Raw genomic sequence first — 18,629 nt, 5'->3', positions numbered from 1 at the left:
ATTCCCAGCTCTCCCAGCCTGGCATTGGATCCACCTCCATCCTGACTCATCTGTGGGAAGGAATTTCAGGAATCCCCTGGGAATTGGGGACTCCAGGAAGGGTCTCCCTTCCCTTTTCCATCCCCAAAATTCCAGAAGAATCCCTGGCCAATGACCAATGACCAATGACCAATGATCAATAACCGATAACAGCGCGCTCCGGGGGCGCATTCCTGGAATTCCCAGGAGCTGTACAGCCAGTCCTACGAGGAGATCGGGGTGACGTTCACATCCCTTTTCCATCCCCAAAATTCCAGAAAAATCCCTGGGGATGGATCCTGAGTGTCCTGGATCCCAGATCCCAGAATCATTTGGGATGGGCTCCATGGACCTTCAATCGCATCCCATTCCCACCCCATGATCCCAAACTTCTCCAACCTTTCCTCAGACACTCCCAGTGAACCAGAATAAACTAATAACCAATAACCCATGATCAATAACCAATGATCAATAACCAATAATCAATAACCAATAATCAATAACTGACCAGATCCCTTTGGATGGGATCCATCCCATTCCCACCGCATGGTCCCAGATTGCTCCAACCTTTCCTTGGACACTCCCAACCATCCCGAAAAAGCCAATAATCAATGATCAATGACCAATAACCAATAACCAGTGATCAATAACCAATAATCAATAACCAATAATCAATAACTGACCAGATCCCTTTGGATGGGATCCATCCCATTCCCACCACGTGGTCCCAGATTGCTCCAGCCTTTCCTTGGACACTCCCAACCATCCCGAAAAAGCCAATAACCAATAACCAATGACCAATGACCAATGACCAATGATCAATGACCAATGATCAATAACCGATAACAGCGCGCTCCGGGGGCGCATTCCTGGAATTCCCAGGAGCTGTACAGCCAGTCCTACGAGGAGATCGGGGTGACGTTCACATCCCTTTTCCATCCCCAAAATTCCAGAAAAATCCCTGGGGATGGATCCTGAGTGTCCTGGATCCCAGATCCCAGAATCATTTGGGATGGGCTCCATGGACCTTCAATCGCATCCCATTCCCACCCCATGATCCCAAACTTCTCCAACCTTTCCTCAGACACTCCCAGTGAACCAGAATAAACTAATAACCAATAACCCATGATCAATAACCAATGATCAATAACCAATAATCAATAACCAATAATCAATAACTGACCGGATCCCTTTGGATGGGATCCATCCCATTCCCACCGCATGGTCCCAGATTGCTCCAACCTTTCCTTGGACACTCCCAACCATCCCAAAAATTCCAATGACCAATGACCAATGACCAATAACCAATGATCAATAACCGATAACGGCGCGCTCCGGGGGCGCGTTCCCGGGATTCCCAGGAGCTGTACAGCCAGTCCTACGAGGAGATCGGGGTGATGTTCGCCTCGCTGCCCAACTTCGCCGACTTCTACACGGAGGAGAGCATCAACAACGGCGGCATCGAGTGCCTGCGCTTCCTCAACGAGATCATCTCCGACTTCGACGCGGTGAGCCAGCCCCCGGAATTCCGCGCGGGATCGCGGGCAACGTCCGGGTGGGAATGGTGGGGAATGCCCAGGTGGGATCATGGTGGGAATCGTGGGGAATGTCCCGGTGGGAATCATGGGGAATGTCCTGGTGGGAATCGTGGGGAATGTCCCGGTGGGAATCATGGGGAATGTCCTGGTGGGAATCGTGGGGAATGTCCCGGTGGGAATCATGGGGAATGTCCTGGTGGGAATGGTGGGGAACGTCCTGGTGGGGTCACACTGGGAATCGTGGGGAATGTCCAGGTGGGATCACGGTGGGAATTGTGGGGAATGTCCAGGTGGGGTCACAGTGGGAATTGTGGGGAATGGCCAGGTAGGGTCACAGCGGGAATTGTGGGGAATATCCAAGTGGGAATCATGGGGAATGTCCAGATGGGATCACACTGGGAATGGTGGGGAATGTCCAGGTGGGATCACACTGGGAATGGTGGGGAATGTCCAGGTGGGATCACACTGGGAATTGTGGGGAATGTCCAGCCAGGAATCATGGGGAATAAATGTCCAGGTGGGGTCATGGTGGGAATTATGGGGAATGTCCAGGTGGGGTCACACTGGGAATTATGGGGAATGTCCCGGTGGGGTCACAGTGGGAATTGTGGGGAGTGTCCAGGTGGGATCACAGTGGGAATCGGGGGGAGTGTCCAATTGGAAATCATGGGGAATAAATGTCCAGGTGGGATCATGGTGGGAAATGTGGGGAATGTCCCGGTGGGATCACACCAGGAATCATGGGGAAGGTCCAATCTGGAATCTCAGGGAATAAATGTCCAGCTGGGATCAGACTGGGAATAACTGGGAATATCCAGATGGGATGGGGAACATCCGGGTGGGGTCACACTGGGAATGGTGAGGAATGTCCAGGTGGGGTCACAGCGGGAATTGTGGGAATGTCCAAGTGGGAATCATGGGGAATGTCCAGGTGGGATCAGACTGGGAATTGTGGGGAACGTCCAGGTGGGATCACACTGGGAATTATGGGGAATGTCCAGGTGGGATCACACTGGGAATTGTGTGGAATGTCCAGGTAGGGTCACAGGGGGAATTGTGGGGAATGTCCAAGTGGGAATCGCGGGGAATGTCTGGGTGGGATCATGGTGGGAATTCTGGGGAATGTCCAGGTGGGATCCCAGCATGGATCACAGGGAATGTCCAGGTGGGATCATGGTGGGAATTGTGGGGAATGTCCTGGTGGGATGGGGAACATCCGGGTGGGGTCACACTGGGAATTGTGGGGAATGTCCAGGTTGGGGTCACAGTGGGAATTGTGGGGAATGTCCAAGTGGGAATGGTGGGGAATGTCCAGGTGGGATCACAGTGGGAATTGTGGGGAATGTCCAGGTGGGATCAGACTGGGAATTGTGGGGAATGTCCAGGTGGGGTCAGACTGGGAATTGTGGGGAATGTCCAGGTGGGATCATGGTGGGAATTATGGGGAATGTCCAGCCAGGAATCATGAAGAATAAATGTCCAGGTGGGATCACAGTGGGAAATGTGGGGAGTGTCCAGGTGGGGTCACACTGGGAATTGTGGGGAATGTCCAGGTGGGGTCACGGTGGGAATTGTGGGAATGTCCAGGTGGGATCACACTGGGATTTGTGGGGAATATCCAGGTGCGATCCCAGCATGAATCGCAGGGAATGTCCAGGTGGTATCAGACTGGAAATTGTGGGGAATGTCTAGGTGGGATCACACTGGGAATCATGGGAACATCCAGATGGGATCACACAGGGAATCACGGGAGCATCCAGGTGGGATGGGGAACATCCAGGTGGGATCCCTGGGATCCACCCGGACCTTCTCCCCTCGCTCTGGTCTGGACCCGCGGCGATCCCAGTTTCTGTTCCGGTGCCCAGCTGCTGGACGAGCCCCAGTTCCGCTGCATCACCAAGATCAAGACCATCGGCAGCACCTACATGGCCGCCTCCGGAGTGACGCCCGACGCCGGCGCCAACGGATTCGGAGCCAAGGTCAGGCCGGGATCTGGCCTTGGGACACCCCTGGGGAACTTTGGGATTGGTCCCTTCCTCCTTGTCCCCGTCCTTGTCTCCCATCTCAGTGTCCCATCTCTGTGTCCCATCCCTGTCCCATCTCCCATCTCCACATTCGTCCCATCTCCCTGTCCCATCCCTGTCCCATCCCAATGTCCCATCTCCCTGTCCCATCTCCATGCCCCATCTCCATGTCCCATCACCATGCCCTATCTCCAGGTTCCATTCCCATCTCCTATCTCCTATCTCCCATCTCCCATCTCCACATATGTCCCATCTCCCTGTCCCATCCCAACGTCCCATCTCCCATCTCCCATCTCCATGTCCCATCTCCATGTCCCATTCCCATTCCATCTCCATGTCACATGTCTGTGTCCCATCTCCATGTCCCATCTCCATGTCCAATCCCAGTGTCCCCAAATTTATTTCCCATCTCCATGTTCCATCTCCTTGTGCCATCATCTGTGTCCCATATCCCTGTCCTGTCCCAATGTCCCATTTCCATGTCCCATCCCCATCTCCATGTCCCATCATCCCCATGTCCTATCTCCGTGTCCCATCTCCGTGTCCCATCTCCGTGTCCCATCATCTCCATGTCCCATCTCCATCTCCCATCTCCATGTCCCATCATCCCCATGTCCCATCCCAACGTCCCAATGTCCCATCATCTCCATCTCCCATCTCCATGTCCCATCATCCCCATGTCCCATCCCCATGTCCCATCCCAATGTCCCAATGTCCCATCATCTCCATGTCCCATCTCCGTGTCCCATCATCCCCGTCCCATCCCAGTGTTCCCAGATCCATTTCCCGTCTCCGTGTCCCATCATCTCCATGTCCCATTCCTGTCCCATCTCCATGCCCCATCTCCAATGCCCCATCATCTCCATGTTCCATCTCCAATGTCCTATCTCCATGTCCCATTACAATGTCCCATCCCCATCTCCCATCCCCATGTCCCATGTCCCATGTCCCATCATCCCCATGTCCCATCATCCCCATGTCCCATCTCCATTTCCCATCTCTATATCCCATCTCCATGTCCAATCTCCACGTCTCATCCCCATGTCCCATCATCTTCATGTCCTATCTCCATGTCCCATCTCCAATGCCCCATCATCTCCATGTCCAATCTCTATATCCCATCTCCATGTCCCATCCCTATCTCCCATCCCCATGTCCCATCCCAACATCCCAATGTCCCATCATCTCCATGTCCCATCTCCATGTGCCATCCCAATGTCCCATCCCTGTCCCATCCCCATCTCCCATCTCCATGTCCCATCTCCATGTCCCATCTCTGTGTCCCATCTCTGTGTCCCATCATCCCCATCCCATCCCAATGTTCCCAGATCCATTTCCTGTCTCCGTGTCCTATCATCTCCATGTCCCATCATTGTGTCCCATCAACTCCATGTCCCATCTCCGTGTCCCATCATCTCCATGTCCAGTCTCCATGTCCCATCCCAATGCCCCGTCTCCAATGTCCCATTATCTCCATGTCCGTGTTCCATCATCCCCATCCCATCCCAATGTTCCCAGATCCATTTCCCGTCTCTGTGTCCTATCATCTCCATGTCCCATCATTGTGTCCCATCATCTCCATGTCCCATCCCAACATCCCCATTTCCCATCATCTCCAATGCCCCATCTCCATGTCCCATCCCCACATCCCAATGTCCCATCATCTCCATGTCCTATCCCCATGTCCCACCTCCATCCCCATGTCCCACCTCCATCCCCACGTCCCACCTCCATCCCCACGTCCCACCTCCCATCCCGCTGCCCCGTCCCCCAACTCCCGCGGCCGATTCCCGGGAATTCCGCGCAGAAGGACCCACGTCCCACGTCCCACCTCCATCCCCACGTCCCACCCCTATCCCCACGTCCCACCTCCATCCCCACGTCCCACCTCCATCCCCACCTCCCGCCTCCCATCCCGCTGCCCCGTCCCCCAACTCCCGCGGCCGATTCCCGGGAATTCCGCGCAGAAGGACCCGCGCCCGGAGAAGGAGCGCTGGCAGCACCTGGCCGACCTGGCTGACTTCGCGCTGGCCATGAAGGTGACGCTGATGAACATCAACTACCAGTCCTTCAACAACTTCATGCTGCGCATAGGCAAGTCCGGGAGGGAACGCCGGGAATCCCGGGAATTCCGGAAGGTTCCGGGCGTGATCGCCGTCCCTCCGGGCAGGGATGAACAAGGGGGCGGTGCTGGCCGGGGTCATCGGGGCGCGCAAGCCCCACTACGACATCTGGGGCAACACGGTCAACGTGGCCAGCAGGATGGAGTCCACCGGAGTCATGGGCAACATCCAGGTGGGAACGCGCAGGGAACCTTGGGAATGTCCAGGTGGGATCAGGGAGAACATCCGGGTGGGGTCACAGGGGGATAATTGGGAATATCCGGGTGGGACCGTGCAGGGAACCTTGGGAATGTCCAGGTGGGACCTCATCGGGAACATCCGGGTGGGGTCATGGGCAACATCCAGGTGGGAACGCTCAGGGAACCTTGGGAACGTCCAGGTGGGACCAGGGAGAACATCCGGGTGGGGTCATGGGCAACATCCAGGTGGGATCACACTGGGAACCTTGGGAATGTCCAGGTGGGGTCACCGGGAACATCCGGGTGGGTTCACGGGCAACATCCAGGTGGGAACGCGCAGGGAAAATTGGGAACGTCTGGGTGGGACCGTGCAGGGAACCTTGGGAATGTCCAGGTGGGACCTCACCGGGAACATCCGGGTGGGGTCACACTGGGAATCTTGGGAATGTCCAGGTGGGGTCACAGGGAACATCTGGGTGGGGTCACAGTGGGGAAAATTTGCAATAACATCCAGGTGGGATCAGACCGGGAATCTTGGGAACATCCGGGTGGGACCTCGCCAGGAATGAGCTTGGGAATATCAGGGTGGGATGGGGAACATCCAGGTGGGATCACACTGGTAGTCTTGGGAATATCCAGGTGGGACCACACAGGGAATCTTGGGAATATCCACATGGGATGGGGAACATCCAGGTGGGATCACATTGGGAATCTGGGGAATATCCAGGTGGGATCACCCACGGAATGTTTGGAATATCCAGGTGGGATATTTGGAATATCTGGGTGGGATGGGGAATATCCAATTGGGAATCACCCCAGGAATCTTGGGAACATCCAGGTGGGATCACGGGGAACATCCGGGTGGGGTCACAGTGGGGATAACTGGGAATATCCGTGTGGGATCACACCAGGAAGCTTGGGAACATCCAGGTGGGATTGGGAACATCCAGGTGGGATCATTCAAGGAACATCCAGGTGGGATCACACTGGGAATCTTGGGAATATCTGGGTGGGACCATGTCAGGAATCTTTGGAATATCCAGGTGGAATCACCTCAGGAATCTTGGGAATATCAAGGGGGGATGGGGAACATCCTGGTGGGATCACATTAGGAATCTTGGGAATATCTGGGTGGGATCATCGTGGGAATCTTGGGAATATCTGGGTGGGATCATCGTGGGAATCTTGGGAATATCTGGGTGGGAGGGGGAACATCCAGGTGGGATCATGGGGAATATCCAGGTGGGATCAGACCAGGAATCTTGGGAATATCTGGGTGGGATGGGGAACATCCAGGTGGGGTCACAGCAGGAATAATTGGGAATATCCAAGTGGGATCATGGGGAACATCCAGGTGGGACCTCGCCAGGAATGAGCTTGGGAACATCCGGGTGGGATGGGGAACATCTGAGTGCGGTCACACCAGGAATCTTGGGAATATCTGGCTGGGGTCACACCGGGAATCTTGGGAATATCCAGGTGGGATCACACTGGGGCTTCCTTGGGAATTTGGGATGCTAGGAAGGGTCTCCCTTCACTTTTCCATCCCCAAATCCCATAAAAAATCCCTCAGGATGGATCCTGAGTGTCCTCGATCCCATAATCCCAGAATTCTTGGGATGGGCTCCATGGGCCTTCAATCCCATCCCATTCCAATCTCACCATCCTGGGATTTTCCAGCCTTTCCTTGGACACTCCCAGCGATCCTCAGGGAATTCCACCCCACCCTTCCCCACCCTCCCAGGAATTTCCGCTCCTTCCTCGGGAATTTCCCCCTCCACATCCAGAACCCGCCCATTTCTCCCCAAGCTCCTCCCGCTTTTCCCACCTCCCCTTTTCCAGGGGAACATTCCCAGATTCCCGGTTTTTCCCCCCCGGCAGGTGGTGGAGGAGACGCAGCAGATCCTGAAGGAATACGGGTTCCGCTTCGTCCGCCGCGGCGCCGTCTACGTCAAGGGCAAAGGGGAGCTCCTGACGTTTTTCCTGAAGGGCCGGGAAAAACCGGGATCCTTCCCCGGATCCGCCGCCGTCCCCCTGCCCCACCAGGTGATGGAGAATTCCTGAGGATTCTTCGGGAATCCGCGCCGGGATCCGGAACCCGACCCCCTCGGCACGGCCCCTTCCCGGAGGTTTTTTGGGGTTTTTTTGGGGTGGGGGTTTTTATTCCGTGTGGAAAAGAGGGAAAGGCGGAGCCGGGTTTTTCCCGGGGTTTTCCCGCCGCGGGAATTCCGGACTCGGAGCGGTGGCGGCAATTCCAGGAGATCCAAACTCAGGGATGGTTGGGAAGACTCCGCGTCCCTTCCGCATGCCGGGAGCGGGAGCAAATCCGGGATTTTTCTGAAAATTCCTCCCGAATTCGAGAGCTCGGGTCCGGCTTGGATTTGGGGAAGGACGGGAGTTGTGTATTCCAGATCCATAAATTTTATCGGAGAAGCGATGGGTTTTTATTTGTGCCCCGCGGCCGGGATCGGAATCGGGATCGGGATCAGAATTGGGATCAAGATCAGAATTGGGATTGGGATCGGGATTGAGATCCAGATTGGGATTGGAATCCGGATCGGGATCAGAATCAGGATTGGGATTGGGATCAGGATCGGGATCAGGATCGGAATTGTGATTGGAATCAGAATTAGGATTGGGATTGAGATAGGGATTGGAATCTGGATAAGGACCGGGATTAGGATCGGGATTAAGATCATGATGAGAATTGGGATTGGGACTGGGATGGAGATGGGAATCGGGATCGGGATTGAGATTGGAAGCAGAAGCAGGATCAGAATCAGGACTGGAATTGGGAACAAGAATGGGAACAGGAACAGGATTGGAATCAGCATGGCCACCAGGATTGGGATTGGGATCAAGATCAGAGTCGAGATCAGGGTTGGGATCAGAATTTGGATCGGGATCAGGATTGGGATCAGAATTGGGATCGGGATTGGGATCAGGATTGGGATCGTGATTGGAATTGGGATCCGAATTGGGATGGGGATGAGGATCGGGATCGGGATCGGGATCAGGATGGGAATTGGGATAGAGATCAGAATCAGGATCAGAATCGGGATGGGGATTGAGATTGGAGATCGGGATCAGAATTGGGATCAAGATCAGAATTGGGATTGGGATCGGGATTGAGATCCAGATTGGGATTGGAATCCGGATTGGGATCAGAATCAGGATTGGGATTGGGATCAGGATCGGGATCAGGATCGGAATTGTGATTGGAATCAGAATTAGGATTGGGATTGAGATAGGGATTGGAATCTGGATAAGGACCGGGATTAGGATCGGGATTAAGATCATGATGAGAATTGGGATTGGGACTGGGATGGAGATGGGAATCGGGATCGGGATTGAGATTGGAAGCAGAAGCAGGATCAGAATCAGGACTGGAATTGGGAACAAGAATGGGAACAGGAACAGGATTGGAATCAGCATCGCCACCAGGATTGGGATCAAGATCAGAGTCGAGATCAGGATTGGGATCAGAATTTGGATTGGGATCAGGATTGGAACCAGAATCGGGATCGGGATCGGGATCAGGATCGGGATTGGGATTAGAATTGGGATTGGAATTGGGATCCAAATCGGGATGGGGCTGAGGATTGGGATCGGGATCAGGATTGGGATCGTGATTGGAATTGGGATCCGAATTGGGATGGGGATGAGGATCGGGATCGGGATCGGGATCAGGATGGGAATTGGGATAGAGATCAGAATCAGGATCAGAATCGGGATGGGGATTGAGATTGGAAGCAGAAGTGGAATTGTAATCAGGATCGGGATTGGGATCGGAATCGGAATTGGAATCAGGATTGGGATCCGAATCAGGATGGGTATGAGGGTTGGGATTGGGATCAGAATCAGAATCGGAATCAGGACTGGAATCGGGATCAGAATTAGGATCGGGATCAGCATCGGGATGGGGATGGGAATCGGGATCAGGATCGGGATTGGATTTGGCAGCAAGAACGGGAACGGGATTGGAATGGGGATCGGGATTGGGATTAGGATCAGGATTGGAATTGGGACTGGAATCAGGATTGGGATAGGGATTGCGATCAGGATCAGAATCAGGGTGAGGATTTGGATCGGGATCAGAATTGGGATGGGGATCGGGATCAGAAGAAGAAGCGGAATCATAATCGGGATCAGGATGGAGATGGAGATTGGAATTGGGATGGGAATCGGGATCAAGATTGGGATCGGAATCAGGATGGGGATGAGGATCAGGATGGGGATTGGGATCAGAATTGGGATCAGGATTGGAATCTGAATCGGAATCGGAATGAGAACTGGCATCGGAATTGGGATTGCGATCGGAATCGGTGGCACCGGAAATGGTGCCCATGGAATTTGGGGAGCCGGGGGCGTTCCCGGAGTTGGGATCGGCTTCCAATTCATTCCCTCATTCCAAAATTCCCACCCCCAAAACCTTTCCTGCCCATTCCCATTCCCATTCCCAATTCCCATTTTTTTCGCTGCCATCTCCCAGCGCTCTCGTGCAGATTTTTGTCAATTCTTCTGGAATTTTCCATCCAGATTTTTTTCAATTCTTCTGGAATTTTCCATCCAGATTTTTTTTTTTTATTTCTTCGGGAATTTCCCATTCCCTCCTTTACAATATTTTACACCGTCCCGCCATCCCAAGAATTCCCAACCGGGATCCATCCCAAGAGTGCCCAACCTGGGAATTCCCACCCAGAATCCCGGGATTTTCTTTCAACGAGGACGGATTGAGCGCTAAGGGGACACTACAGGGGCCGCGGATCCCGTGGGATTTCCCCGGATTTTTCCGGGATTTTTCCCGGATTTCCCCATCACTGCGCATCCTTGGAGAAGCTCTTCCCGATGGCGTTCTTGAAGAGCGTCACCAGCGGTGTCCGGATCCGCTCCGAGCTCATGAATCCCCCGTAGCGCTTCTCCTTCCGGGAATTCCACGGGAATCCCGGGAATTCTTCCTCCTCCTCCTCCTCGCCTCCCGAGGGCTCTTCCCGCCGGAATTCCAGCCGGGAATTCTCCTCCGACTCCTCCTCGGCCCCGTTGGGGTAAACCTTGACCGGCCTCCTCTTGCGCCCCACCGGTTTTCCCCACCGGAAGTGCTCCATGGAATACGAGCGCTTCCCGTCCTTCCCCGGCTCCCCGGAGTGCCGGGAAAAGCCGGGAATTCCGGGCTCGTTCCCGGATTTCTCCTCCTCCTCCTCGTCTTCCTCGCCGCGCTTGCCGGGCTCGCTGCCGTTGCGGCGGCCGAACTGGTTCCAGCGGAAGTGGCTCATGACGTAGCGCCGCAGGCTCTCGGAGAGCGGCTGCAGCTGCCCGTTCCCGGGAAAAAGGGGAGATTCCAGGGAAAGCTGGGCCCGGCACGACCCGGCGCAGGCCTGGGAGGGAGGGACAGAATTCCCAAGTTTTGGAATTGCGGGGTGGAATTCCCACTTTTTTATGATATCAGAGTTTGGAATCATTTGGGAATGGGGGATTTGGGACCATCTGGAAACAGAAAATTTGGAATTCGGGACCCTCTGGAATTTGGGAATTCCCAAATTTGGGAATTCCATGGAAAACCAAAAATTTTTGGGAGGATCCCACGTGAGGAGGGACTTGGGAATTCCCAAATTTGGGAATTCTGGGACGGAATTCCCACTTTTCCTGATACCAGGAGAAATTTAGGAATGGGGAATTTGGAGTTCTGGACCCTCTGGAATTTGGGAATTCCCAAATTTGGGAATTCTCTGGAAAAACACAAGGAACGAGAATTCTGGGAATTCCGGGAATTCCGGGAAAAAGGGGAGATTCCAAGGAAATCTGGGCCTGGCACGACCCGGCGCAGGCCTGGGATGGAGGGACAGAATTCCCAAATTTTGGAATTGCGGGGTGGAATTCCCACTTTTTCGTGATCCTGGAGTTCACGACAATTTGGGAATGGGGGATTTGGGACCATCTGGAAACAGAAAATTTGGAATTCGGGACCTTCTGGAATTTGGGAATTCCCGAATTTGGGAATTCCATGGAAAACCAAAAGTTTTTGGGAGGATCCCATGTGGGGAGGGATTTGGGAATTCCCAAATTTGGGAATTCTGGGATGGAATTTCCACCTTTTTTTTAATGATACCAGAGTTTGGAATCATTTGGGAATGGGGGATTTGGGACCATCTGGAAGCGAAAAATTTGGAATTCGGGACCCTCTGGAATTTGGGGATTCCCAAACTTGGGAAAATGCAAGGAATGGAAGTTCCGGGATGGAATTCCCACTTTTCGTGATGTTTGGAAGAGTTTGGGAATGGGGACTTGGGACCCTCTGGAAGCGGAAAATTTTTTGGTGAATCCCAAATTTGGGATTTCCCTGGAAAAATGCAAGGAATGGAAATTCCAGGATGGAATTCCACCTTTTTGTGATCCTGGAGTTCACGACAATTTGGGAATGGGGGATTTGGGACCCTCTGGAAGTGAAAAATTTGGAATTCTGGAAACACTGGAATTTGGGAATTCCCGAATTTGGGAATTCTGGGATGGAATTCCCACTTTTTTTTTATGATACCAGAGTTTGGAATCATTTGGGAATGGGGGATTTGGGACCCTCTGGAAGTGAAAAATTTGGAATTCTGGAAACACTGGAATTTGGGAATTCCCGAATTTGGGAATTCTGGGATGGAATTCCCACTTTTTTTTTATGATACCAGAGTTTGGAATCATTTGGGAATGGGGGATTTGGGACCCTCTGGAAGTGAAAAATTTGGAATTCTGGAAACACCACTTTTTTTTTATGATACCAGAGTTTGGAATCATTTGGGAATGGGGGACTTGGGACCCTCTGGAAGCGAAAAATTTGGAATTCTGGAAACTCTGGAATTTGGGAATTCCCGAATTTGGGAATTCTGGGATGGAATTCCCACTTTTTCTGATGTTGGGAATAATTTGGGAATGGGGAATTTGGAGCCCTCTGGAAGCGAAAAATTTGGAGTTCTGGACCCTCTGGAATTTGGGGATTCCCAAACTTGGGAAAATGCATGGAATGGAAATTCCGGGATGGAATTCCCACTTTTCATGATGTTTGGAAGAGTTTGGGAATGGAGGATTTGGGACCCTCTGGAAGCGGAAAATTTTGGGAGATTTTGGACTTCTGGACCCTCTGGAATTTGGGAATTCCCAAATTTGGGAATTCCCTGGAAAAACAAAAATTTTGGGAGAACCCCATGTGGGGAAGGGTTTGGGAATTCCCTAATTTGGGAATTCTAGGATGAAATTCCCACTTTTTGTGATTCCAGAGTTTGGAATGAGGGGCTTGGGATCCTCTGGAAATGGAAAATTTTGGAAGAACTTGGAATTGTGGACCCTCTGGAATTGGGGAATTCCTAAATTTGGGACTTTTTTTTTTTTATCTTTGGGATCTTTGAAATTTTATCCTGAAGAATCTCCAGGAAAATTCCCATTTTTTGGGATTTTCAGGATTTGATCCCAAGGAATCTCTGGGAAAATTCCCAAATTCCCCCATTTTTTGGCATTTAATCCTAAAAAATCCCTGGGAAAATTCCCTTTCCCACACCTCCTCCCCCATTTATGATTCCCCCAAATCCCAAAATCCTAAATTCCCAAAATCCCAAACCCCCAATCCTGAAATCCCAAACCCCAAATTCCATAAATCCCAAACCCACAAATCCCAAATCCCAAACTCCAATTCCCGCGCTCCCGGCACTGGGAATTCCCCCAAACCTCAATCCCAAATCCCAAACCCCAAATCCCAAACCCCAAACCCCCAAAATCCCAAACACCCAAACCCCAAACCCCAAACCCCAAAATCCCAAACCCCAAACCCCAACCCCAAACCCTTACCAGGATGCCGGCGTCGTTCCCGCGCTCCCGGCACTGGGAATTCTCCCAGCAGGGCCCCGAGGCCCCGCTGGGGTTCCAGAGCATCAACCCCAAAAGCGCCGCCAGAATTCCCGACCCCATCGCGGCCCCAAACTGCGGGACAAAAATTCCTGTTTTTATCTCCCCAAATTGCAAAAAAATCCCAAAAAATAAAAAAAAACCTCCCCCAAAAATTCCTTTTAAAAATCCCCAAAATTTCCCAAAAAATCCCTAAAACAAATCCCTGAAATCCCCCAAAAATTCCCACATAAAAAATCCTAAAAAATCCCTGAAAAATCCCTGAAGTCTCCCAAAAATTCCCCAAAAAATCCCTGAAAAATCCCTGAAATCCCCCAAAAATTCCCCAAAAAATCCCTGAAAAATCCCTGAAATCCCCCAAAAATTCCCCAAAAAATCGCTAAAAACCCCGTAAATAATCACCCCCAAAATCCCAAAAAAAAAAAAAAAATCACAAAGAATCCCTGAAAAATAAATCCTTAAAAAATCCAAAAAACCTCCCCAAAAATAAAAAGAATACAAAAAAAATTCCTTTAAAAAGTCCCAAAAATTTTCCCCAAATTATCCTTTAAAAATCCCCCTCCCCAACAAAAAAAATCCACCAAAAATTTCCCAAAAATCTCAAAAAAATCCCTAAAAAAAATCCCACCACAAAATCGGGAAGGAGCTGCGGGAAAATCCTAAAAAATTTGGGGGAGATGAGGAAAGGGAAATTTCGGAATTGTTAAAAAATCCTCCAAAAATCCCCCCAAATTCCCCCAAAAATCCCAATAAAATCCATTTAAAATTGCCCCAAAAATCCCCCAAAAAGAAATAAAATCCACCCAAAAATACCAAAAAACTCCCCAAAAATTCTTAGAAAATCCTAAAAATTCCTCAAAAAAATCCCACAAAAATCCAAAAAATAATCCCAAAAAAACCCCCAAAAATCCCTCCCAAAATACCCCCCAAAATTCTCCCCAAAATCCCAAAAAAAAAAAAAAAAAGAAAGAAATTTTTGAGGATTTTTTTTTGCCTTTTTGGGGAAGATTTTTGGGTTTTTTCCGGTTTTTTAAAAGAATTTATTTTTTATTTTATGGGGATTTTTTTTTTAATTTTTGGGGGTTTTTTTCCAGGATATTTTTGGGATTTTTTGTGTTTTTTAGGGATTTATTTTTTGATTTTCAAAAATTTTTTTTGGGGGGGGGGCATTTTTGTAGAATTTTTGTGGGATTTTTGGGGATTTTTTTGTATTTTTGGGGGGATTTTTTGAGATGTTTTGGGGATATTTTGTGGGATTTTTTTGTGGGATGTTTTTGGGCTATGTTGGGGATTTTTTGGGATTTTTTAGAATTTTTAAAGGATTTTTTAGGATTTCCCAAACCCACATAAAAAATCCTAAAAAATCCCCAAAATCCACCAAAAATCCTTATAAAAATCCACAAAAATCCCAAAAAATCCCCAAATATCACACAAAAATCCCTAAAGTCCTAAAAAAACCCCACCCCTCAAAATCCCCCCCAAAATCCCCCCAAAATCCAAAAAAATCCTAAAAAATCCCCAAAATCCCCCAAAAATCCTTATAAAAATCCACAAAAATCCCAAAATATCCCCAAATATCACACAAAAATCCCTAAAGTCCTAAAAAAACCCCACCCCTCAAAATCCCCCCCAAAATCCCCCCAAAATCCAAAAAAATCCTAAAAAATTTTTAAAAAAATCCTGAAAAATCCCTCCAAAAATTCCCCCATCTCCCGAAAAATCCCAATAAAATAAAAAAATCCCCCAAAAATTGTACAAAATCCCTAAATAGTCCTAAAAAATCCCCTAAAAATCCTTAAAAAAATCCCCAAAAATTCTCTCAAAAATCACACAGAAATCCCCAAAGCCCTAAAAATTGGCCCCAAAAATCCTAAAAAAAATCCCCCAAAATTCTCAAAAACCCCAAAAATTTCCCCCCCAGAAATCCCACCAAAATTAAAAAAAATCCCAAAAAATCCCCAAAAAATCCCACCAAAAATAAAAAACTATCCCACAAAAATCCCACCAAAAATCACTCAAAAATCCCCCCAAAACTCCTAAAAATACCTCAAAAAATCCCCCAAAAATCCCAAAAAATTCCCCAAAAATCCCCAAAAATAAAAAAAAAACTATCCCACAAAAATCCCATCAAAAATCCCCCCAAAAATTCTAAAAAATTCCCCCCAAAACTCCTAAAAATACCTCAAAAAATCCCCCAAAAAATTCCTAAAAAATCCCCAAAAATAAAAAAAACTATCCCACAAAAATCCCATCAAAAATCCCCCAAAAATTCCCCCCAAATTCCTTAAAAATACCCCAAAATTAGAAAAAATCCCACAATAATCCCCTAAAAGGTCCCTAAAAAGTCCCACCAAAAGTCACACAAAAATCCCTAAAAAATGCCCTAAAATTCCCCCCCAAATCCAAAAAAAATCTCAAAAATCCCTAAAAAAGTCCCTAAAAATTCCATAAAATTCCCCCCCAAAATCCTAAAAAAATCACGTAAAATTCCCCCAAAATTTCCAAAAAATTTTAAAAAAATCCCACAAAAATCCCACCAAAAAATCCTTAAAATGTCTCCAAAAATCTCCAAACAATCCCCCCAAAATGGCCCCAAAACTCCCAAAACTCCTCCCAAAAATCCCCCAAAATTCAGAAAAAATCATTCCAAAAATCCGTTTAAAAATCCCCCCCCAAATTTAAAAAATTCCCCAAAAATTCAAAAAACTCCTCAAAAATAAAAATAAAAAAAATTCCAGGAAAATCCCTTAAAAATCCCCCCAAAATCCCCCAAAAAATCCCAAAAAATCCCATTTTGCATTTTTCCATATTTTAAAATATTTATTTTTTAATTTTAAAGGATTTTTTAGGGATTTTTTTTACAATTTTTTTAATATTTAAAGGATTTTTTGAGGTTTTTTTTTTGTTTTATTTTTAAAGGATTTTAAAAATTTTGGGGGATTTTCTTGGGGTTTTTTTTAGGATTTTTAAGATTTTTAAAGCCTTCCTTGGGATTTTTTTGCTTTTTTTTCAGGATTTTTTTGCGATTTTTAAAGGATTTTTTTGGGGTCATTTCGAGATTTTTTTCTGATGTTTTTATTTTTATTTTTTAAAGCATTTTTGGGGATTTTTAAAAGGATTTTTTTTTAGGATTTTTAAAATATTTACATAATTTTTGGGATTTTAAAAAGGATTTTTGGGGGATTTTTTTGAGGATTAATTTTTTATTTTCAGGGAATTTTTTAGGATTTTTAAGGATTAAAAAAGGATTTTTTTAATTTGTTGGGGATTTTTAAAGGATTGTTTGGGGTTTTTTTAGGATTTTTGGGGGATTTTTGAAATATTTTTTAGGATTTTGTGGTGTATTTTTAAAAGATTTTTAGGGGATTTTTTGGGAGGATTAAAAAAATTTTTTAGGATTTTTTTTAAATTTTTTTAAGACTTTTTAGGGTTTTTTTGGGGATTTTTTTTTCCTAATTTTAGAAGATTTTTAGGATTTTTTGGGGATTTTTTTTGGGATTTTTGGGGGATTTTTTAGGAATTTTTTAAAATATTTTTTTAGGATTTTTAATTTTTTTTTATTTTTTAAAGATATTTTGGGGGATTTTAAAAAATTTTAGGGGTTTGGGGGGATTATTTTATTTTTAAAAGATTTTTTAGGATTTTTGGGGGATTTGTAAAAGATTTTTTGGGGTTTTTTTATTTTAAAAGTTTTTGGGGGATTTTTTTTGGATTTTTAAAATATTTTTGGGGGTTTTAAAAATATTTTTTAGCTTTTTTTGGGGATTTAAAAATATTTTTGGGGGATTAAATTTTTTTATGATTTTTGGGGGGATTTTTTTGGATTTAAAAAAATTTTTTTAAATATTTTTTTAGGATTTTTTGGTATGTTTTTGGACTTTTAAAAATGTTTTTTAGTATTTTTTTATTTTTAAAAGATTTTATTTTATTTTTTGGGGGGATCTTTTTTGAATTTTAAAAAGACGTTTTTGGGGATTTTTTGGGGGGATTGATTTTGGATTTTAATCTCATTTTTAAGGATTTTGGGGGATTTTTTTCGGTTTTTTTTAATTTTAAATATTTTTTTCTTTGTTTTTTTAATATTTAAGGGATTTTTTCGGATTTTTTTTCGTTTTTTTTTTTTAATTTTAAATATTTTCTCTTTTTTTCTTAGTATTTAAGGGATTTTTTTTGTTGTTTCTTTTTAAGGATTTTTTCGGTTTTTTTCAGTTTTTTTAAAATTTTAAATATTTTTTTCTTTTTTTTAAAGTATTTAAGGGATTTTTTTTGTTGTTTCTTTTTAAGGATTTTTTCGGTTTTTTTCAGTTTTTTTAAAATTTTAAATATTTTTTTCTTTTTTTTAAAGTATTTAAGGGATTTTTTTTGTTGTTTCTTTTTAAGGATTTTTTCGGTTTTTTTCAGTTTTTTTAAAATTTTAAATATTTTTTTCTTTTTTTTAAAGTATTTAAGGGATTTTTTTTGTTGTTTCTTTTTAAGGATTTTGGGGGATTTTTTCAGTATTTTTAAATTTTAAATATTTTTTTCTTTGGGTTTTTTTTAATATTTAAGGGATTTTTTGTTGTTTATTTTTAAGGATTTTTTCCGGTTTTTTAAAAATTTTTTTTTTAAAGTATTTAAGGGATTTTTTTTGTTGTTTCTTTTTAAGGATTTTGGGGGATTTTTTCAGTATTTTTAAATTTTAAATATTTTTTTCTTTTTTTTAAAGTATTTAAGGGATTTTTTTTGTTGTTTCTTTTTAAGGATTTTGGGGGATTTTTTCAGTATTTTTAAATTTTAAATATTTTTTTCTTTGTTTTTTTTTTTTTTTAATATTTAAGGGATTTTAAGGATTTTTCCGGTTTTTTTTTTTTAATTTTAATTTTTTTT

General features: G+C 46.2%; 2 protein-coding genes across 2 annotated transcripts in view; one reads left to right on the top strand and one right to left on the bottom strand.

Annotated features, from left to right (window-relative positions):
• ADCY3 (adenylate cyclase 3) overlaps window positions 1-8,315 on the top strand; it is a 42,637-nt gene extending 34,322 nt beyond the window's left edge. Inside the window, exons 17-21 of the mRNA XM_039714028.1 lie at window positions 1,380-1,526; window positions 3,422-3,535; window positions 5,548-5,674; window positions 5,751-5,875; window positions 7,764-8,315. Of these exons, the coding sequence (XP_039569962.1) occupies window positions 1,380-1,526; window positions 3,422-3,535; window positions 5,548-5,674; window positions 5,751-5,875; window positions 7,764-7,946 (696 nt within the window). The 3' untranslated portion in view covers window positions 7,947-8,315. The remainder of the gene's footprint in view (window positions 1-1,379; window positions 1,527-3,421; window positions 3,536-5,547; window positions 5,675-5,750; window positions 5,876-7,763) is intronic.
• A 2,130-nt stretch (window positions 8,316-10,445) lies between these two features.
• Window positions 10,446-13,835, bottom strand: POMC (proopiomelanocortin). Its single transcript, XM_039714026.1, has 2 exons — window positions 13,707-13,835; window positions 10,446-11,257 (listed from the first exon to the last, which is right to left on the bottom strand). Exons 1-2 carry the CDS (start codon window positions 13,824-13,826, stop codon window positions 10,700-10,702), a joined length of 678 nt encoding a protein of 225 aa, XP_039569960.1. The 5' UTR covers window positions 13,827-13,835; the 3' UTR covers window positions 10,446-10,699.
• Window positions 13,836-18,629: the final 4,794 nt, after the last annotated feature.

Source organism: Passer montanus, unplaced genomic scaffold (genome assembly GCF_014805655.1).
Source record: "Passer montanus isolate IOZ18808 unplaced genomic scaffold, ASM1480565v1 scaffold298, whole genome shotgun sequence".
NCBI classification, from domain to species: domain Eukaryota; kingdom Metazoa; phylum Chordata; class Aves; order Passeriformes; family Passeridae; genus Passer; species Passer montanus.
The sequence above is the reverse complement of the archived record's forward strand: the minus strand, read 5'-3'. Positions and strand labels throughout refer to the sequence as shown.